The 22911-nt window shown below is 37.9% G+C and overlaps 1 protein-coding gene across 9 annotated transcripts in view; it reads left to right on the top strand.

Moving 5' to 3' along the window:
* Positions 1 to 22911, top strand: part of TLK2 (tousled like kinase 2) — a 113184-nt gene that overhangs the window by 58095 nt on the left and 32178 nt on the right. For all 9 annotated transcript variants that reach the window (XM_019466633.2, XM_019466636.2, XM_019466639.2 and 6 more), the window contains 5 exons: positions 5351 to 5446; positions 6669 to 6761; positions 12163 to 12273; positions 13444 to 13580; positions 21487 to 21639. In XM_019466633.2, coding sequence (XP_019322178.1) covers positions 5351 to 5446; positions 6669 to 6761; positions 12163 to 12273; positions 13444 to 13580; positions 21487 to 21639 — 590 coding nt within the window. The remainder of the gene's footprint in view (positions 1 to 5350; positions 5447 to 6668; positions 6762 to 12162; positions 12274 to 13443; positions 13581 to 21486; positions 21640 to 22911) is intronic.

The following is a 22911-nucleotide window of genomic DNA, read 5'->3' as shown; positions in this document are numbered from 1 at the left end:
TGCTGAATCTTTTGATCAATTTGTGGAGTATTGCCTTTTTAAAAATACTAAGTCTTTATTCCATTAACATGAGATAACTTTCCATTTATATAGGTCTCTTTATTTTCTTTCAATGTTGGCAGTTTTAACTTAAAGTGGTTCAAGTGGACATCCTGTCTTATTCCTGATCTTACGGGGGAAAGCATGTGATCTTTGACAGTATTAGGTTAGCTATATGTTTTTCAGAGATGCCTTTTTGGGGGTTGAAAAAGTGACCTTCTGGGGCGCCTGGGTGGCTCAGTCAGTTTAGTGTTCGACCTAGGCTCAGGTCATGATCTCGTGGTTCATGGGTTCAAGCCCTACATCAGCCTCTGCGCTGGCAGTGCAGAGCCTGCTTGGGATTCTGTCTACCTTTCTCTTTCTGCCCCTTTCCCAGTTGCTCTTTATCTCTCAAAAGAAATAAATAAAAACTGAAAAAAAAAAAGAGGAAAAAGTATCCTTCTATTTCTGAGTCTGTTAAATACCTGTGTCATGAAAGTGCTGGATGCTTTATCTAGATCTATTGAGATGTATATGGTATCTTTTTGTTCTTGAAGTCTGTCTACTGTGTTTTTCTCCATTAATACTACTTGTCATATAGTAGGCTTTTTCACTCTTAAAATGTGCCTTTTTATCTCAGAGAAGTTTTTATTTTACTCTTCCTTGATTATTTCTTTCTTTTTATTTTTTTCTTCAGGAGAGCCTATTAGATCGTTTTGGAGCCTCTGTGTTGTTCACATTTCTGAACTTTTCTTTCCTTTATGTGACTTTTTTTTTTTTATCTTCTGGGAGATTTCCTTTTTCTTTTTTTTTTTTAATGTTTATTTTTATTTTGAGAAAGAGAAAGAGTGAGTAGGGGAAGGGCAGAGAGAGAGAGGGAGGGAGGGAGGGGGAGAGAGAGAGAATGAGAACCCCAAGCAGGCTCCACACCGTTAGGGCAGGGCTCAATCCCACGAACTGTGAGATCTTGACCTAAGCCAAAATCAAGAATCAGGTACTCAACTGTGCCATCCAGGCACCGCCCCCCGCCCCCCGCCCCCCTTTTTAAAGTAGGCTTTACACCCAACATGGAGCCCAACATAGGGTTTGAATTCACAACCCTGAGATCAAGATGTGAGTTGAGATCAAGAGTCTGACTTTTAACCAACTGAGCCACCCAGGTGCCTCACTTCTGAGAGATTTTCTTGGCATTGTCTTCCAGATGACTGATTCTATATTCAACTATGTTCATTTTGTTATTTAGCTAATCTATTCAGTTTTCAAATTTTTGATAATTTTAAGTTTATTTTCATGTTGTTTGCTTTTTCATTTTTATAGATGTATCCTTTGTCTGGGGACATAATTTATTTTTGAAGTTGTTTTTATGGAGTTACCTGTTTTCTCTTGGATCTTTGTCTTTTCACATTGGATCTTCCTTTTTGCTGTTGGCTTTCTTGAAAATGTGTATTTAGCTTTAGTTGGATGAAGTAGTAAGGTGGTTAATATTGGTTATTGGCGTGGATTTTCCTTTGCAAGTGGCATAGTTCTGCTTCCCAGATGGTGGGAGGGCTGACTGTGTGAATGTTTGGTAAGCTCTGGGCAGGAACGCCAGCCCCTCTACCAGTGTCTAAATAAGGAGGGCTTTGTTTTGATGGGTGAACTGTTTTACTCTTTGCAGTACCTTCCATTTCTTTCTCCATTATATCAGTTGTGGAGGGCAGGGGTACTGTACTTTCTTTGCTTTTTCCCTCAAGCCACAATGTTCACACCAGGAGTCCTCCCCTGGACCCACTTAGTTTTCATTTTTAAATCTTTCCTTTTTTTTTTTTAAGCCTTATTTAAGAGATCTGTTCTTGTGCTTTGTCCTGGGGTCAGAATGGTAGTATCCAGGCCCTTCAGTATGCAAGGGGAGGGATCCAGGGGGTCCTTACTGGACCTTACCGGTTTTAAATGCATGGTAATTGTCACATGGTTTACTCCTGGTTTTTGTGAATGTAAATCTCAAGTGGAGCTTTTCAGGAGCTCCCTTGAAAAGACCCAGTCTAAGGGCACCTGGGTGGCTCAGTTGGTTAAGCTGACAGCTCAGAGCCTGGAGCCTGCTTCAGATTCCGTGTCTCCATCTCTCTCTCTGCCCCTCCCCTGCTCACTCTTCTCTCTCTCAAAAATAAATAAACATTAAAAAAAATTTTCTTTAATTAGAAAAGACCCAGTCTGTTTCACTGGTGATGTTTTAAGCTATGAATGTATTTCACTTTCTCTACCTGAACCCAACTGTTTTTGAATGGTTCTTAAAATTTAATGTTTTCAAGCATTTCTGATCCTTGACTCTCTCTTGTTTCTTAGTGCTCTTGTGATTTCATTTTAAAAGTGTTTCTGCATATCAGTAGGACTTTGGAAGATCCATCTTGTCATCATGAATTAGAAGCCAGTATTACTTTTATAATAGGCACAAAGAATATGGACATCTGGGGAGGTGTTTTGCAAGGTTGGGGTTGGACTAAATTAACAACTACTGTGGCCGGCTTAGAAGAGCCAGCGACTTCTGTTCTCATTTGGGAGACTAAGCTCTCTTTGCTTTCCAGTTTTGCATTTCTAGAGTTTAACCAGGACCAGGCACAGAGAAACACAGTTAATATTGAATGAATGATCAGAATGAAGGCATTTTTTTTTCTACCATGGACTCATTTATCACAATAATAGGTCCTTCTATTTCTGTAGTTCTTTTGCCTTTGGAAAGTATTGTTTCCCTTTTTATGAGGATTTGCTACTTCCTAACCTATGTCCCACTTGCTCAGCTAACTTTTTGCATTTTTACTTCTTATCATTGAGCTATTTTACATATATCTTTACAGAGAGCTTTAATTTGGCACATCCCACTGAGTTACATTCTAGCACCCTGTTTGCTGAAAGAAAACTCAGAATCAGAAATGAGCACATATAAAAAGGCATTTTAGCAAAGCTTGTATACCAAAACCTGAAAGTTATAGAAGAGCCTTTTAGTCAGTCATGTGATTCTTACTGGCTCTTATTATATAGTTTGAAAGTCATATTTGTTTAGAAACACACTTCAAAAGGAGAGGATTATAAGAGAAATCTAATGATAACTGAAGGAGATAATGCTCATATAGTTCAGTATAATACTTGAGGTTCATATCAATGACCCTTATTAATTAGCAAGTAAAAAAAAAAATTTGCTGCATCGTAGAGAGTAAAGAACATTTTCCGTTATTTGGACTTCCCTGAATGTGGCTCTGATCCCAGCTCTGTCATTTCGGGCTTTGCACGGTGTTCAGCCTTTTTGAGACTGGTTTCTCATTTTTGACTTCTTTGATCCCCCCATCAGTCTTCTCTCTTCCCCTTGTGTTTATGTACACATTCTCTCCTGGGAATGACCTGACCGTCTCCTCCTTGACTGCTTATTTCCTTCACATCTTAACTCTGATGCTGCTTTCCTGAGGCAGTCATCCCTGACTCTAGATTAGATTATGTGCCCTGTTGGATACTCTTCTTTTCCCCCCCCTGTTGAATACTCTTTACAGCACTTATCCCAGTTGGAATTTTGTGTTTACTGTGTGATTGTTTATTTAGCAGTTTCTTTCAACAGATATTTATTGAGTGCTTAATAAATCTTCACTGGGATTCTAAGCTCTGTTAAGGCAGAATAATGACTGGGTCTGTGGGTTTTATTTCTGTTTGACTTGGTCATTGTGTTCCTAACATCTAACACAGTGGTTAGACATAGGGAGTGAGTAGTTGTTGAATGAAGAAATCCACGTGCAGAATATAATACTGCCTGCCTTATTTTACAAGGCTGTCGTGAGCCTCCAAGATAATTATGTGTATGAAGTGCTTATTAGCTTGCTTGTGGCCTGGTGAGACAGTAACTCTGTTACTGAGAGGGAGTCAGTCTGCTGTGGCCATTGAGAATGGCTATTGTAGATGAAAGTACTCCTTAATTCATGGTCTCTCACTTACTAGCTCTGTGACCGTGCATAGGTGCTTAGAATCTCTGATTTGCATTTCCTTTATCTATAAATGGAAGTAATAATGACTGTCTTACAGGGTTTTGTAAAGATTGCATGTGACCATGACATTGAAGCAGTTAGCTGACAGTAATTCTCAGTAGGTGGTGGTTATAGTATTGTTTATATGTTAATGGATGAGAAAACTAGTTTAAGGAGTGTATAGAAAGTATCAAAATTCACATATGTGGAAACACTACATCTTCTCTGATAAGATGGTAGCAGTAGATCTCAGATAAGATTATGGGATTAGCCCATAATCCTCAGAATAGCCAATATTTTCTAATTATGTCTGTGAAGGGTTGTATTATGTTAGGTTCAATCTTGTTTTTTAAAAGGACTTTTGGGAGTATAAGGATTGTATACTCCTGAATAGATGAATTACATTAAGACCTAAACCCTATAAATTTTAAATGCCTTAGAATGCCCAGTGTGACTATGTGACTATGTATTAAAGTCACATCAGCAAGCGACATTATTGGAAATCAGCCTGGATTTTTGGACTGCTGAATGTTCATGGGTAAGGTTTATGGATTTAGGAGAGTATTCTGAATAGTAGTTCACAGTTCTTTCTGCCTAGAGTCACAAGCATCCCCTGTGTGGTGGATGCTTTGCCAGCCTTTTCCAACAGAAGCATATTGCCATGACGTACAAGTAAAAAGGATATATTATTACAGGAATAGCTTTCAATGTTCTGTGACTTGCAGATTTAAAAATTCATTTGGGCACATTTGAGTACTTCACACTATTTACAGGGACATGATCCAAGCCACCATGTTATAGCCCTTGCTTCTCATTTTTATTTATTTATTTGTTTGTTTGTTTGTTTATTTATTTAAGTTTATTTATTTTGAGAGAGAGAGCAGGGGAGGGGTAGAGAGAGAGGGAGAGAGATAAAATCCCAAGCAGGCTCCACACTGTCAGTGCAGAGGCTGACACAGGGCTCGAACTCATGAACCATGAGATCATGACCTGAGCCGAAACCAAGAGTTGGACGCTTCATCAACTGAGCCACCCAAGTGCCCCCCACCCCCTTGCTTCTCATTTAAATTGTTTTACTTTCATCTTGGGCTACATGACCCTGACTTCTGACTTTCATCTGAAGGAGTGTGTTTTATATAATTGTTTGCATGCCTACAAACGTTTGTGGGGAGGGTGCGGGGGGGCCTGGCTGGCTGAGTCAGTGGAGCATGCAACTCTTGATCTCGGGTTGTGAATTCAAGTCCCACTTTGGGAGTTGAGATTACTAAAAAAACAAAAACAAAACTAAAAATGTGTGTGGAGAAAGATGCAAAACTTTCTGGTGATTAGTTGATATACCTTTTTTACAGGCTCAGCAAAACAGTCCCTCTTCTACGGGATCTGGCAACACAGAGCATTCCAGCAGCTCCCAGAAACAGATCTCCATCCAGCACAGACAGACCCAGGTAGGTTGGTGATCAATATGCAGAGGAAAAGATGTGCTTAGGAATAAATGCTAACCACATATGATATCTTGGAGTCCTCTCTGTCTTTCCTTTATTTCTCCAACATTACCTCATTATTTGTGTGTATTATACTCAGAACTTGCATTTTGAGTATTTAAAGTCTTTTGGAAGGTGCTTTAACTTTTTGAGGTGTCTCTTTACCATTCTCGTGTGTTGCAGTAGAAATGCCTACACCGTAGCATGGTGTTGGGGAAAGAGCACTCGTTTTGGAGAGCTAGGCTGGGGTTCAGATCCTCACTCTGCAACTTGCACTGTTATTTTTTTGGGCCTCAGTTTTTTTTTTAATAGAAATCATCTGTAAAATACGGTTGATTCTAGTTATCTCAGTGTATACGAAATGCGTATTAGGACAGTGCTTACAGTACACCTCAGTGATTTTTCATTCCCTACTCTATGAAAGTAGTTGATTTATTCCTTATTCTTGTTTATTTGGCAAGAATAAAGCTAAAATTCTTAAAACATGTGGCACACCAACACAATTTCCTCCTTAAAGAGTTTTTTAGAAACTTTTTAATTCAGGGAATATTGGGAATAATCAAAGTTAGTATGTGAAAAGGATAGCGGATGCATCCTCCACTCTGTAGTTTTGATATAGCCGAATCGTATACTGCTTTTTCTTTGAAGCGTCTTGGCATTGTGTTGCCTTTAAGACAAGATGCTTGGCAATCTAGGAGAATTTCTTAAATCTCAAGAGCTTTAGGAATAGATTTTTATTTTATCTGAATTACCAGCTTTTGGCCAGTTGGACAGACTTTAGATTCAGGTAACTTCGTTCTCTCCCCTTCTGATGTTCTGTATTTCCACTAGGTGGCATGTGTGTTCTTTAGACATTTGGGCCCTGTTTCCTCTGAAGTCCTTTTCTATTCAAAGTTAGTTTCATTTCTAGAGTAGTATGTTTCTGCATTATTCAATGCACAATAGTTTGAGGATTCATATATTTGATACCAGAGGTAACATGTATTTGAAGTGCACGTGTAATAAAATACAAGGCCTAAAGAATGGGCTAAGGAAAGCATATTTAATTTCTTTAGCTATGTGATTCCAGACTATTTGTGTTAGCAGGTGTTTTGGTTTTTTGTTTCCCCCCAGAAAGGTAATGAGAAAAGTATGATAACATGTAATATTTTGAGACTAATCCTAAATTTGTTTTCTCTTTGTATAGTCTGACCTCACCATAGAAAAAATATCTGCACTAGAAAACAGTAAGAATTCTGACTTAGAAAAGAAGGAGGGAAGAATAGATGATTTGTTAAGAGTAAGTATTAAAATATGGTAAGAGATTTTATAGGAAGCACTGATTGATGTTATATATATTTGGATTATGTACATATCGTAGAGATCATTATTTCTAAATAACAAAGATAAATACTAAACATTTGGATATTTTCCTTTAATCTGAGGTAATCTGAGTAGGAACTAGGATCAAACCTATATTCTAAGCACTGTCTTTAAATTGGATATCTTATGCTGTAGAATTTTAATATTTAAATTTTTTTTTAATGTATGTTTATTTTTGAGACAGAGACAGAGCATGAACGAGGGAGGGTCAGAGAGAGAGGGAGACACAGAATCTGAAGCAGGCTCCAGGCTCTGAGCTGTCAGCACAGAGCCCGACGCGGGGCTCGAACTCATGGACTGTGAGATCATGACCTGAGCCGAAGTCGGCCGCTTAACCGACTGAGCCACCCAGGCGCCCTGAATTTTAATATTTAAATATATACGAGAGAGATAGGTGGAGTATTCTGTTTCATCTAGAACTGTGGGAAATGATATAAAATACTGTTTTCCTATTCCAGAGAAGTTTTTAAAATATTCTTGAACTTTTTAAAATATTTTATTATTTTACAGAGAGAGAGAGTGGGGGAAGGAGCAGAGTGAGAGAGAGAGGGAGAGGTAGAGAGAGAGAATCTTAGGCTCCACGCTCAGTGAGGACCCTGATGCAGGGCTCGACCCCACAGCCCTGGGACCAGGACCTGAGCCGAAATCAAGAGTCAGACAGTCAGCCAACTGAGCCACCCAGGCACCCCAATATTCTTCAATTTTTAAAACTATCTCACAAGTACTTTTCAGCCCTGGTTTTACATTTTGTATCTTTTATAAGTATTTGTCTAAAGTTTTTTTGTGCTTATAAGACAAACTTCAGAAATAATCTGGAATTGAAAAGATACTTCTAGAAAATATACCATGATATATATATATATATTTTAATGTTTTTCTATTTTTGAGAGGGAGGGTACAAGCAGGGGAGGAGCAGAGAGGGCGGGGGTGGTCAGAGGATCTGAAGCAGACTCTGGGCTGACAGCAGGGGGGTTTGAATTTATAAACCATGAGATCATGACCTGAGCCGAGTCGGCCGCTTAACTGACTGAGCCATCCAGGTGCCCCTATCCCATGATGTCTTTAAGGATAGATTTTTTAATATGCAATTTATCATATTGACTGACACATTCTTAAAAAAACTTTTTGTTTTAAATAAAGGCAATATATGCTTTTTACAATAAATTTAGAGAATACTGAAAGATAGGATACCCATAATTCCATTAACTAGGTAAAACATTTGGCACATTTCCTTCAGTAATTTTTTTGAGCCATTTGTAGTGTATGTGTGTGTATATATGTATATACACATATAAATAACTATTACTGATATATAAATAAAATTGACTAACATTTTTATCTTCTCCAGTGATTTAGAAGGTATAGATTTGATTCTTATTTGTACTAATGCAGTAGTTTTCCACCTGGCTCTATGGGGCCTTGAAGGTTCTGTGGAGGAACCTCCAGGGCTCCCATGACACAGCTGGGTGCGGATCTTGCAGTCTTTTTTACTGGGTAAGACTGTCTGAAGGAAGGGTTTTGTTTATTAACAATAATAATAATGTTTAATAATAAAAATAATAAGAGCCACTGTATTTGTAATTTTCTCCCTCCAAAAATGTTTACCTATATTTCTGTAATTATCAAAATATAGTATTAGTTTATTTGACTCCCTCCTGTATAAAACCTGGAATTTAGCACATATCTAAACCATAAACCTGGTCGTAATGAGTAAAATCTGATGTTTTTAGGCTATTCTTATTAAATTATTACTTTTAATATCATATATAAGAATAATTCTTATATGAAAAGCAGTTTTATGACCTAATTTACAATAATTAGTTACACGTGTTTGTTAAACTCATTGGTAGTATATTTTTTAATTTTTGTTTTATTTTTTAAACAATTTTTTATTTTTTTATTGTTTTTTAATTTTTAGAGAGAAAATACATGTGATTTGGGGAGGGGCAGAGGGCAAGGGAGAGAGAGAATCTTTTTTTTTACATGTTTATTGATTTGAGAGATAGAGAGAGAGCGGGAGAGAGGCAGAGAGAGACAGAGACATGGAATCTGAAGTGAAGCAGGCCCCGACCTATCAGCGGAGAGCCCAGCGTGGGGTTAGAACTCATGAACTGCAAGATCATGACCTGAGCTGAAGTCGGACATTTAACTGACTGAGCCACCCAGGCGCCCCTTGGGAGAGAGAGAATCTTAAGCAGGCTCCATGCCCAGTGCAGAGCCCAACACTGGATTTGATCTCATGACTGTGAGATCGCGACTTGAGCTGAAATCAAGAACTTAACCACCTGAATCTCCCAGGTGCCCCAACTGAAATACATTTTAAGTAATTACTTTTCAAGAAGGATGTATTAGTGTTAAGTTTTTTTGTTTCCTTGTAGATCTGAGAACTCTTTCTCTTGCCTCTCCATATAAAAGGTATTTTTGTGTTACAACCTATTAGCCTTCACCTCTTACCTTCTTGTAGCACGCATACACATGTGTGAACCTTTGCAATTTTTTGTAGCATTCAATTTTTCTGAGAAGACCATGACCAAAGGAACAAACACTGCACTGTAATCTGTTTTTTGTGATGAGTATAGGTACTCTCCCCCCTTATTCTTAGATTTCAAAAAATTTTGCCAGGGTACTTCTGTATACATGGGTCTCTAAATTCTTATTCTGGAAATGTGTGGTTATGCTTAATTTTTGCCTCTTTCTGTCTTGTGTTGGCCTCTTCCTTGGTTTCTAGGCTGGATCCCTGATTTCTTCCCTTTATTTCTATCACTTGGAGTCTTATTTAATATGATCAACCTTCTTTTCTGAATCTTACTAAAATGTTAATTTGTGTTCCATATATTTTCTGCTGTTTACTGTATCTTATGTAATTTTGATTCTGTTATCTACATTTGAACTTACTTTTTTCCCTTATCTAACTCACTTTCTTATTCCATCCTGTACATTCTTGATGGTTTTTTGCTCTGATTTCATAGACATCATGTCTTTTTGTGTTTTATGGACTATGACAAGCAGTATTCTAAAATGTTCTTTTCATTCTTTAGGGAGATCATTTTCATCATTCTCAAGCTGATGTTCTTTTTCCTTATTCAGAAGTAGTTTTCCTTAGGTCTGATTTTTGGTTGTTTCCTTTTCTCCATCTTTTGATTTGGAGAGGCATATTTAGAGTCAGTACCTATCTTCCATCTTTTATTGTTAGCATATGTGCTTGCTTGGGGTTGCTCTTAACTCCTCTTTTTGTTCATGTGGGTGCTGGTTGTATTGCCAGGGTTTTAATTAGCTAGATTGTGGGTTTAAAAAGCTCCTGGCCCAGTTCTAGTACCGGTAGGCTTTTGTCCTGAGAATCTCTGCTGGATTGAAAAAGGAGCATGGGTTCATCTTTCTTCATCACCCAACTCTTTCAGAAAAGATTGAGGAGTATATGAAAAACTTGAATCCTGACTTAGCACTGTTTTTGAGTTAAAAAAAAAAAATGCTTTCGTTTTCTAGAAAGTAGTATGCTCCCTTTACTCACCATTGCCCACCTTCTACTACCTTGTTTTCTAAAGGTTGTAGTCTTTTCTTTGGCTGTAGAACAATACCAAAGGAATGGATACATCAAAAAGGAAGACGCTGATGGCAGCTGCCATTTTTCTCAAATTGATTAAATTTTGTGTTTGGATCGGGCAGGATGGGCAATGAGCACTCCTCATGTCTCCTTTTAGGCAGGCATGGGTGGTTCATTGGGTTTTTCCATTTTAGTGATATGTTGGATAAGGCGACATCAGGAACTGATAGGCAGGTGCTGTTGTAAACCTGAACACAAATTGTTAATGCTAGAAAACCACAAAAATTTAGAGTTCTTAAAATTATTTACTTATTTATTTTTAAAGAAAGCTCTCCACCCAGTGTGGGACTTGAACTCTTGGCCCTGATATCAAGAGTTGTCACATGTTCTAGTGACTGAGCCAGTGAGGCGCCTGTCGAGTTCTTAAGATTTTAAATAAGCTGCCAGAGATTGATTGGTTCCATACATTTGATTATAGATTTTAAGGGAGTGTTTACCTTCCAAAAAAAGATTGAATTTCATATAAACATTACATAGTCTTTGTCTTAAAGATTCTTTTTTTTTTTTTTTTTCCTCCAAGATTTTATTTTTAAGTAATCTCTACACCCAACGTGGGGCTTTAGTTCACAACCCTGAGATCAGGAGTCGCAGTCTCTACTGACTGAACCAGCCAGGCGCACCATGGATTCTTTATTATGAATTAGTTACATTTCCCCAAATGTACTTGCACTTTGCCTTTGATAGAGTGGTACATAGAACTCTGTACAAAAAACAGGTAGAAATTAAACTTATGAGAAGAGTAGAAATTTGGAGATGGAAGCTGTTGTACACTGGTCACTTTAAATATGAAGCTGAAAAGTCTCTAAAATTGCATGTGCTGTAACATCTTCCATTTGTGCTTTTTACTGTTTCAGAAACACTTATATCATTTGATTGGGAAATACCAGATTTTTTTTCACAACTCAAGCACATTATTATAAAGTAGCGTTTATTTGTTGAAAGAGTAGAGATCTTTTGTTAATACAAGAATAAATTTAAGAATCGCAGGGCAAAATTGACCTTGGGTTAGTGGTTCTTCCCTTCTCTGTTATTGTAGGAGGTTTGAATTTTCAAAGTATTTAGCCCATCCTTCTGACCACAGCTAAATTAACTATGTATTTACATTCTGGCATTCTTGAGAACCGGGACCTTATATTCATCCCGTTTGTTAGTTCTGTCTTATGCGGGCATGGGTGTGCCTGGCTTCTCTGGAAAGAAACACTTATGTAAATTCATGTCTCTTTTTCTTTGGAAACAAGAATAGAAAAACAAAGAACAATCGATCCTGAGAACGTTATGTGGTTTAAAAAAAAATTCTGCAGTTTTTTTTGTGTTTAATTACCCTTTGAAAGTATTCTGTGAGTGCTGTAAAGTGCTTCATCAACTTTTGTATGTATTTTAAACATCTCCCTAATTGTAGGTTTTTTATTTTGTGACAGTTTAGGTATATGTGATGTACTAGATTTACCTATAACTGCTTTTTGAGAGGAGTGAAATACGATCAGTAGAAAAACATGCCCACTTGTAACAGAATTCATCTTTACTAAAAAGATAAGTTTATTAAGAGAAAAAAAGGAAGGAAATATTATAAAAAATTTTAAACATAATTAATCTTAGCTCTTTGGACTTTAATTTTGCTTTTAATTAACAATAGAAATACTGTTTGGACTCCCTAGAAACTGCTTTTGTATTCATCTATCTTCCTTGGAGCTAATATAAAAAATATTTTCCATTGAAGGCCAACTGTGATTTGAGGCGGCAGATTGACGAACAGCAAAAGATGCTAGAGAAGTATAAAGAACGATTAAATCGGTGTGTGACAATGAGCAAGAAACTCCTTATAGAAAAGGTGAGTGATTAACGGTGGCCTGACCCCTGCTCCCAAGATCCTCAGGGTATTATTTTGTGCCTCCTTATTCCTTACCTGAGACGGAAGTATTTTAAAGTTGGGCTTTTTAGGGAAAGACTTTTTTTTTTAATGTCTGTTTGTTCGTTTGTTTATTTTTGGAGAGAGAGCATGAGCAGGGGAGGGGCGGAGAGAGAGAATCCCAGGCTGTCAGCGCGGAGCCAGATGCAGGGCTTAAACCCACAAGTCGTGAGGTGATGACCTGAGTTGAGACCGGGAGTCGGATGCTTAACTGACTGAGCCACCCAGGCACCCCTTTAGGAAAAGACTCCTTATAATTTGACAGTTAGAATTCTTTCTTCCATGGACACAGCACCAGACATCCAGAGTGATAATATGGGACATCGTTTCTGGTTGTGCTTTGCTCTGAGTGTGATGTTGATCGGACAGGGACAGCTTGTCCTGGTTTGTTTGCGGTGTGGCGCTCCTTGGTTCTTAACACTCATCCTGACCTTTGAAGTACATACCCTAGAACTCTTACAAACATGTAGCAGTACTTACATTTCCATTTTAGAGATGGTATTTGAAGTAACTTATGTATATAAAAATGTGATAATTAAGTGCTTTGTGCTTTAAAAAATTAAGTCAACCTATACTTATGTATGGCCGATGTTTCCTTTATTATAGTAATTGATTAGTTGTGACTTGACGTTAATAGTTGTTAGTAACTGTTTCTTGAAAGTTTTTTAATATGTCCCCAACACACACTTATCTTATATTGAAAGATAGCAGTACTTGCTAATGAAATTATTATAAGCTAGAGGTTTGAGAGACTGGTGGTTACTTTTGCTGAAATCTTTGGAATGCTGTTAAAAAGACAGGGAACGCTGATAGTAGGTCATTTTATTAATGTCAGAGATAGGAGAACTTTGTTTCAGCTTTTAATTCATTGATTTTATAGAAAAGAAACTGCTTTTTTCCATTTTTATTTTTGAAATAAGACGGTATATGTTAATGCAGAGAATTTAAAGTTTTAAGGTACTTCCCAGAGTCCATGTAGAATCAGCCAGTTGTACTAAATGTTGATCAGTACAGTACAGAAAGTAAACATCATGCTATATCTGAATTCTCATAGGAGAATAAAATTATTTTCTATTTGTCCTTTCTCCTAAGTCAAAACAAGAGAAGATGGCATGTAGAGATAAAAGCATGCAAGACCGCTTGAGATTGGGCCATTTTACCACTGTTCGACATGGGGCCTCTTTTACTGAGCAATGGACAGATGGTTATGCTTTCCAGAACCTTATCAAGTAAGTGAAGTGCGATGATCACATTGAAATTGAAAAGTTGCTTTAAGTTTGCTGTAATTGTAGTCATTAAAAATCCTAGTAGTAGAAGTCCTCTTTTCATTCAGCTTTAGTCCCCACATGTGTAATGAAAGGTAGGGAATGAGGTGAAGTCCTGGGAAAAATGACACAAGTTATTAGAGAAAAAAATAAAGGAGTTCTACATTAAAGCTTAACAAAGAATAAGAATTGCTGAAGCTAAGGAAGAAAAATCCTAGGACTTGTTATCTTTTAAATTATGTAATGGATTTTCACGACGAGTCCATGAACGTATTTGTTCTGGCTCCATAGAAAAATGATATAGGTAAGGACCTGAGGAAGAACATCCTGAGTTAGGTATAAAACAATAAAAACCCTAGGCAAACCTTTAGGATCTGTCCCTGAGGCCCTTTAAGGAGACCGTGTCTAGACCTTAGAGAGAGCGGCTACCTCAAAGGCAGGGGCTGAACCAGTGGTCAGGCTGGTGGCCAACCCCAGTGTCTGTCAGTGACTTGGAATCCTAAGCACTCAACATTCAAGTATTTACTCCAAGGAGGGAATTACCATTTAAAATCCTAAAATTCCAACTGTGTAATAGCTAATGTTGGCTCTGGACTTAAGCAGATCTTTAGATTGTCGTGTATTTGGGTATATCTCATTTATTTTTATTAGATTATTTCCATCTGAGACTGGGGAGAACGGCATTGTGTTTTTAATCATGGGCTCTCAAACTTGAGATCTGTAGCTCACTATGAATTAGAGGATTCTATAGACTGCTTTTCCTACCTTTTTTCCTAGCTGAAATAACTTCCTGCGCAGTAATTGGAGAGTGTGGGACTCCTTTAATAGTAAGGAAACATAAGAAACAACAAATATATGCCTGAAATAAAGTATAATACTAACCTGGATTGCACATTAGTAGTCACTGCTTTCTATGTGATACATTACCCTCCCCTTGGCTTAGATATGTTTTTGCCTCACACATGTACCTCGAGTATGTGTAATTTGGTGTGATAAGAGGCTAGCTGTTGAGTCAAAGATACAATACCCACGAAGGAAAACAAAGCCTTTTGAGTTAAGTCAGGTGCCAGAGGCTCAGAATGACATCCACTCCGAGCACTAAGCATGGGTGACTGGTGATAGCAGGAACGCACCAGGGCACTATAAGTGGCTATGACATGGAGTCATGGTACCCACCCATTCCTTAACACCCTGACCAGGACGTGCACATTGTCCTGCAAGTGACACCCCATCCAGTTTCATTAGAGTGCGATCTGAAGATACAACTTACATCCCCAGTACTGGCCATAGCCACCTTCATGCTCAGACTGAGTCCCAAGATGTGATAGTGACCCTACAAGTCTTTGACAATGGTTACTTCTTAGATGGCTGTCTTTAAAATATCTGAAGACTTTGACTGAAGATAGTGTGTTTGTATAGAGATGTAAAATGTAATTACTTTTAAGAAAAATGTTCATAGTTTTTGCTGACAGCGATATTTTATCTTTTTACTCTGTAAGCAGCCCCGAGTCCCAGAAGGTTCTGGAAATCTACACAGGAGTACAAAATGATGACTTAGCTGTAGAGCCATCAGAGAAATTGGGACTATCTAAATGAGATCCCTAACTAGGATTGTTCCTCCTAGGTGGATAGCATTTTTTCATGCTTTTATGTCATATAAAATATCTCCATCTCTTTTGGGAAGCTGTCTGGCCAGTGTCTACTAATTACAGGTATTTTATTTTCTAAAGTTTTGCTTTAATAAATTAATTCCCTTTCAGTTTTAATGCAGCAGTTGAAATTCTTCAGTTGTAAAGGCTATGTTTGATATCCTTATAAATGATTATTTTCTGTATATGAGAAGCTCCATGACAACATAATTTGTGGGTGACGTGGCTGAACACCAGGTAGCAGTACTAGGTTTTACGAGAAGAGACCATCCTCAAAACATTTAAAAATTTAATCAGATAATCAAGTACGGTCTCAACAGGACCTCCAGTGCAATTCTTTTGTTTTCACTGTGTTCTTCTGCTCTTTTCAAGTGATCTTTATTCCCTAACACCGAAGATTTACCAGCTAATAAGAAAATCATATCAAATTTATATTATCTTTTGTCCAGGTTAGCAATTTTTCCTTTCCAAAGTATGTTTGAACCTGTTGAAGAAGTAGTTTATTTTATAGTTTTGAGAAACTAGTTCTGTTACATACTATTGTTATTCAATATACTCTTTCTTATTTGAATAAATCTTAAAATCTCAGTCAATGGCAAGGCAATAAAAAATTTGTTTTTGATGGGGGGGCATGGTTTTAATGTTTTTTATTGAAGTGATCTAAATTTCACCGTTAAATATTGAGCCTAAGTATATGCTTGTCCTTAGGTCAAGATTTCTGAAATGCAGAGCTCGAACAGATCACTTGAAGGATGTAGAATATATTAGATAATTAGAGAATCTCGGGGGAGTGGTAAATTCTCTCAAACATTTATGCATTTAGTGACACAGATAAACTGTAGGAAGAGCATGATGTGTAAAAGTTTGGATTGGAATTGGAGGAAAACCCATTTAGGACAGAAGGGAGGTCCTTGTTGCTGAGAAGAATCTCCCCTTGACTTCAGACAAACTAAGACTCTTGTCAGTTTACAAAAACCACTGAACTTCACAAAATCCCCATTAGGCAGGAGAAACAGTATCAACAGGATAGATGAAGGATTTGGGTTGTGGGAGTTGGCAGGTCTGCAGAGAGAGCAAGGGTGGCTGGGCTGGAGGTCAGAAACACAGCTGGAGGCTGCCACTCAAGTCCAGCAGCTATAGATTAGAAGAGCAGGCTGGAAAGTCTGGATGCAGCGTGGTTGGTGCATTTCTCAAAAGGCTTTGCTTTCCAGTTAAGTTCCTAGGATGTTTTCCTCAAAGAGGGAAAAAATTCTTTACTAAGATTTTGTTTAGGGGCGCCTGGGTGGCTCAGTCAGTGAAGCATCCGACTCTTGATTTTGTCTAAGGTCACGATCCCATGATTTGTGAGATAGAACCCTGTATGGGACTCCAGGCCGTTAGCGCAGAGCCTGCTTGGGATTCTCATTCTCCTTTCTCTCTCTCTCCCCCACCCCATCTCTCTCAAAATAAATAAATAAACCTTAAAAAAAAAAAAAGATTTTGTTTAGGGACACCTGGCTGGCTCAGTCCGTAGAGCATGTGACTCTTGATTTCCTGGTCATGAGCCCCACATTAGGTGTAGAGATTAGATAGATAGATAGATAGATAGATAGATAAAGTTTTTTTATATTGAAATGAAACAACATTGAAGTAATGGGATTTGATTTATAAACAAAATTGTGGTCATTTAAGAAGTGGATTATCAGCATGAGTAAATTAAACATTATAGCATCATAATGATACTCTGGTGTATAAGGAATTATAGAATCCCATTTTTATTTTATTTTATTCTTTAAAAAATTTTTTAAGTTTATTAATTTTGAGATAGAGCGAGTGGGTGGGGGAGGGGCAGAGAGGGAGAATCTCAAACAGGCTCTTTGCCGCCAGTGGAGAGCCTCATGGTGGGGGGTTCGAACCCACGAAACGGTGAGATTGTGAGATCGTGACTTGAGCTGAGATCAAAAGTCAGATTCTCAACCAACTGAGCCACCCAAGTGCCCCTAGAATCCCATTTTCAAGTGATCTTGTGAACCATCTGATTCTTGGTTACATGATCCATAATGAAAAACTCTCTTGATTCTGTAAGTGTCAAGATCTCCCTTGGGTATCCATACTGTTTGACAGTAGATACAGAACATGAAGTTGTGGGAATCTTTAAAAATTCTTACCTGGGCTATTCAGGAGCTACCTGTAGATCATTGCTAAATTATTTTTGGTTAAAGTGATATCTGAAAATACGTGCGTTTGTTTTTTAATACCTCCTACTAGTATGTATGTATGGTGGGTTGGAGTCAGGAATACAGTGTTACTGTTGAGAGCGCCTATCATTCATTTCCTAGGGCTGTTGTAACAAAAATACCATAAACCGGGTGTGTTAAACAACATAAATTTACTCTCTCATAGTTCAGGAGACCAGAAATCCAAAACCAAGATGTTGACAGACCATGCTTCCTCTGAAGCCCCTAGGGGAGGATCGTTCTTTGATGTTCTGTGGCTTGTGGCAGCATAGCTTCAGTCTCTGCCTCCATCTTCACACAGTGTCCCCCCCCGTGTGTCTCTGCGTCTTCTCTCCCTTTATAAGGACATCAGTCATATTGAATTAAGGGCCCACCCTACTCCAGTATGACCTCATTTTAAGTAAGGACATTTGATGACCCTATCTCCTAAGGTTATAATCTGAAGTTCTGGGAGTTAGAACTTTTAACATACCTTTTTAGGTGACCTACCTCAGCCTGTAGCCTGTAACAATACCTAAGGCAAATTGTCTTGTTTTCTTGTAGAGGCAGTGGCTTTTTAAATAGGATTATTTAGATTTGAGTGAGATGGATTTATCAAATCATCAATACTTGTGTAAAAGATAGTAGTAGTGGTGGTGGTAGTATTTCCATGGGTGGTAAATGGCAAGCATTCTCTAAACCTGATGCAATGCAAGAAATAGTTAAGGATCAGTTCTAAAAGGCAGTGTCAGATGTGTTGGAGATACAAGGCTTGATAAGACACGGTCCTTTTCTAAGAGAAGTTTCCAAGTTTACTGATATAACTCCAGATTCTACTCCCAAAATAAACCTAAATTAAGTATCACTGATGGTCTACCTTTAGATGACTTTTATTTGTCAGTATAAATAGCTAAATCATTTCAAGAATATCAAGAATTAACGTAGGAATTGTTATATATAATCGTGAACTCTGGCGCATCCATTTTTGTGTTCAAGCAAGCGCTCTTGTTCTTAGTATATACGGTTTAATATTTCCCCAGAGGTGTTTTGGCATCATCGCACCCTGTGTTTATGCTTTAATATGTATGATGACTGTGGGGCCCCTTTCTTTATGAATCTCTGGAGATCAAGTTTTTGGATTCTTACTGGAAACCATAGAAAATTAGTTGTATGTTTGATAAGGGTGATTGCTAAAAATCTGTCTTCCAAAGCAGCCAGTCTTCAAAGATAAAATGTTGTGGTACTTCACTAGCCCCACTATAGTTTATAGTTTAAACTAAATATTTATGGTTATCTCCAGAGAGTTTATTGTGCCTTGCATTCATGGTCCATGAAAGGATAAAAAGGAGCTAAAGATACTTTACCATTTTTTTTTAAATTGGGAAACTCCTCTTTTTTTTTTTTTTTTTTTAAATATATGAAATTTATTGTCAAATTGGTTTCCATACAACACCCAGTGCTCATCCCAAAAGGTGCCCTCCTCAATACCCATCACCCACCCTCCCCTCCCCTCCCGGGAAACTCCTCTTGAGAGACAGTTCAGAGACCATGCTATCTCATTGAGTCAAAAGGAGGATTTTGATTTTACCTAAGGATTCTATGTCTCAATCCAGAATTCTTTCGAGCCATGAAGGATTCATATTACATATTCTTTGGTGGGGAGGCATATCTCTAATGATAGTTGAAAGGGTTTTTCAGACAAGAAAACTCTTGAGTTTTGATTTCCATTCTGTTACATTGACATCCAATCAATGACCCAGCTCATCCTAAAGCCAAGGGAATTGTATTATGAGATGAATGGTTATTTATTTAGAGTGTTTGGACTAGGTTAATCTTGCTTACATTATTGTCCTTATAGATAACGGCAGCATAAATTGTATAATGGGCATCTGCCCTGGAATATAGGCTTATTTTTCTGGTTGCCATTCTTCTAAAGAAAATACACTGAGTATAGGGAAAGTCTAGAGACTGACTTACTACAGTGTTCAGGAAAGAGAGTTGAATAGATTTCATTTGAAAATGGGTTAAAAACTTAGATTCTCTTACTTTGCAAAAATGAAGGTGGAATCAAGCAAAGGAGGTAGGGGAAAGCATGGTAGAAGAAAGAGAAGGGAGCTAGCATTTGATTCTCAACTAGGGTTGGTGATTTACAGATTTTAGTCTTTTGAATGGTTAATCTGAAATCTTGGTATATTTTTAATATGCCAGGTCTCCAAACTTTAATATCTATTAGACATATACAAGAGAAAGTAGTTTTCATATATTGGTATTTTTATTGGCTACTAATGTGCAAATGGGTTTATTACAGAAAATTCAGACTTCTTTAGGAAATCCTCTAATGGTAATGGTGTTAGATATCTGAAGAATCTTTTTTTTTTTAATTTTTTTTTTAATTTTTTTTAATGTTTATTTATTTTTGAGACAGAGAGAGACACAGCATGAGCAGGGAAGGGTCAGAGAGAGAGGGAGACACAGAATGTGAAGCAGGCTCCAGGCTCTGAGCTGTCAGCACAGAGCCCGACGCGGGGCTCGAACTCATGAACTGTGAGATCATGACCTGAGCTGAAGTCAGACGCTTAACTGACTGAGCCACCCAGGCGCCCCTTAATTGTTTTTTAAACATTTATTTATTATTGAGAGACAGAGAGACAGAGCATGAACATGGGAGGGGCAGAGAGAGGGGGAGACACAGAATCCGAAACAGGCTCCAGGCTCCGAGCTGTCAGCACAGAGCCTGACGCGGGGCTCAAACTCACAAACCGCGAGATCATGACCTGAGCCGAAGTCAGACACTTAACCTACTGAGCCACCCAGGCGCCCCGATATCTGAAGAATCTTTATGTATATTTTTTGTGAATTCATTTTACGTCCTAGTCCCTAAGGAGTTTTTTACTAGCTGCAAGGCTTCATTGTGGTTTCTCTGAATGTACTTAATTTTTAAAAACTTAGTTTAGGTTTGACCATATCAGTGAGTGGGAATGACTATGGGGGTGGTAATGGCTCACTTAGAGTTAGAATAAATGATAGATCTAAAAGCAAAATCTTTTAAATTTTTTTTTTAACGTTTATTTATTTTTGAGACAGAGAGACACAGAGTATGAACAGGGGAGGGGCAGAGAGAGAGGGAGACACAGAATCTGAAATGGGCTCCAGGCTCTGAGCTGTCAGCACAGAGCCTGACGTGGGGCTCGAACTCACAGACCGTGAGATCATGACCTGAGGCTGAAGTCGGACGCTTAACCGACTGAGCCACCCAGGCGCCCCGCAAAATCTTTTTTTTACTTTGTTCAGCATCCCTCATATTAGCTAACTTTCTAGATATAATTTGAGGAAACTTTAATTCAAATAAAAAAAATAAAAAGGCCCTTGGGACCTTTTGTATTATTTTTCTTACATAAATACAGTTTTTTAATGGAGCCATACCAAGAGTTGTTTTCTTTTTAAAACAAAAAAAAATTTTTTTTTTGTTTATTCATTTTTGAAAGAAAGTGCGAGCAGGGGAGGGACAGAGAGAGAGGGAGACACAGAATCCGAAGCAGGCGCCAGGCTCCGAGCTGTCAGCACAGAGCCTTGACGGGCTCAAACTCGGGGACCGTGAGGTCATGACCTTAGCTGAAGCGGACGCTCAACGAACTGGCGCCCCAAGAGTTCTTGTTAAATTGATACCACCCAGGCGCCCTGAGAGTTATTTTCTTAACTGTTAAAAAGGAATCAGAAAATTCTTTCTTGAGTCAGAAAATAAGGTCGCAGTGGAAATTTGATATTGTTCCTGCCTACTTTTCCTGTTCGGAGAATAATCATAACTACTGTCTTAAAGCACAGACTCATTCCAAAAAAAAATCTTTCTATCATCAGTTATTTGGCTTTTCTAACCTGAAGTTATAATCAAATTTCTACTTGATTTAAAGGGGCTTACTTTTTCTCAAGTCTATCAAATATATAGGTGCCAAGATATTTGTGTTTACTCTCCAGCCATGTTACAGTGTTTTGACCTTCTTCTCTGTGCAACATCTTTTATATCTGTAGGCAGCAGGAAAGGATAAATTCACAGAGGGAAGAGATAGAAAGACAACGGAAAATGTTAGCAAAGCGGAAACCCCCTGCCATGGGACAGGCCCCTCCGGCAACCAATGAGCAGAAACAGCGGAAAAGCAAGACCAACGGAGCTGAAAATGAAACGTATGTTCTTTATTAATGTGAACTCTGTGAGATACCACAGTCTTCCCCAAAATACAAATGCCCTGTGGAGTGCCACTGGAAAAAAGGATAAATTACGAGGATTTCTAGGGCGTAAGCTTTCTTTTTAGTTACGTTGGTGAATTTGCTCACAACTTATATAAAAACCACGTAAAATTCATTCATTTTCTTAGTCCTCACCTTATTTGGGTATTTTCTTTCTTTTTTGTTGGGGGGGTGGTTGGGTGTATTTTGGGGTTTGTTTTCAGTTTTATTTAGATACAACTGACATATAACATTGTATCAGTTTTAGGTGTACAACATAATGATTAGATATGTGTAGATATTATAAAATGATTCCCATAATAAGTTTAGTTAACATCCATCACCTCACAAAGTTACAATTTTTTTTCTTATGAGAATTTTATGATCTACTCTCAGCACCTTCCACATATACAATACAGGATTATTAACTTTAGACGCCATGCTATGTATATGTATATCACAGTTTCTTTATCCATTTATCCATTGGTGGACACTTAGGGTTTTTTTTCATGTCTTAACTGTTGTGAATAATACTGCAATGAAGATGGGGGTGCATAGGTCTTTTTGAGAGAGTGATTTCATTTCCTTTGGATAAATACCCAGAGGTGAAATTGCTAAGTCATAGGATAGTTCTATTTTTAATTTTTTGAAGAACTGCCGTGCTGTTTTTCATAACGGATGCACCAATTTACATTCCCGCCAGCACTGCACAAGAGTTGCCTTTTCTCCACATCCTCACCACCACTTGTTATTTCTTCTCTTTTTAATTATTATTTAGGTATTTTCAAGTGAGCAGGACAAATAAGGTCACTTGACGTCATGGTCTTCGGCCACTCTCACAACAAATGTGGTATCAGCATGGTGGTCAAATGATAGAGTTGTTTATGTGTGGTTCTGGGTTATGGTACATTGGCATCATCTTAGGGGGATTACCTGGCTGTTCTTTTGAAGTAAAAAATGTCTAGCTGGAGAATGCTCTTAACTGGTCTAAAGAGCATTTGGTTAACAGTCACAGAAACTGTAGGAGCAAGCTAAGAAAAAAATAGGTATTATTTTAGGAAAAAGATATTTTGCCACTAAGCCAAATCTTGACATCACCAGTATTTTTTCCTGTTCTGTGGACCTTCTGGGAAACACCAATATCTTCGGTTGCAGTGTGGTCACATAGCTGCCATGAATAGGAGGGATAGCATAGCCTTGGTATAGATGCTTTCTTTTTTCACCCCTGCC

This window comes from Panthera pardus, unplaced genomic scaffold (genome assembly GCF_024362965.1).
Source record: "Panthera pardus isolate Hobbes unplaced genomic scaffold, ASM2436296v1 HiC_scaffold_3, whole genome shotgun sequence".
Lineage (NCBI taxonomy): Eukaryota > Metazoa > Chordata > Mammalia > Carnivora > Felidae > Panthera > Panthera pardus.
Note: the sequence above shows the minus strand (reverse complement) of the source record. Positions and strands in the feature narration are given on the sequence as shown.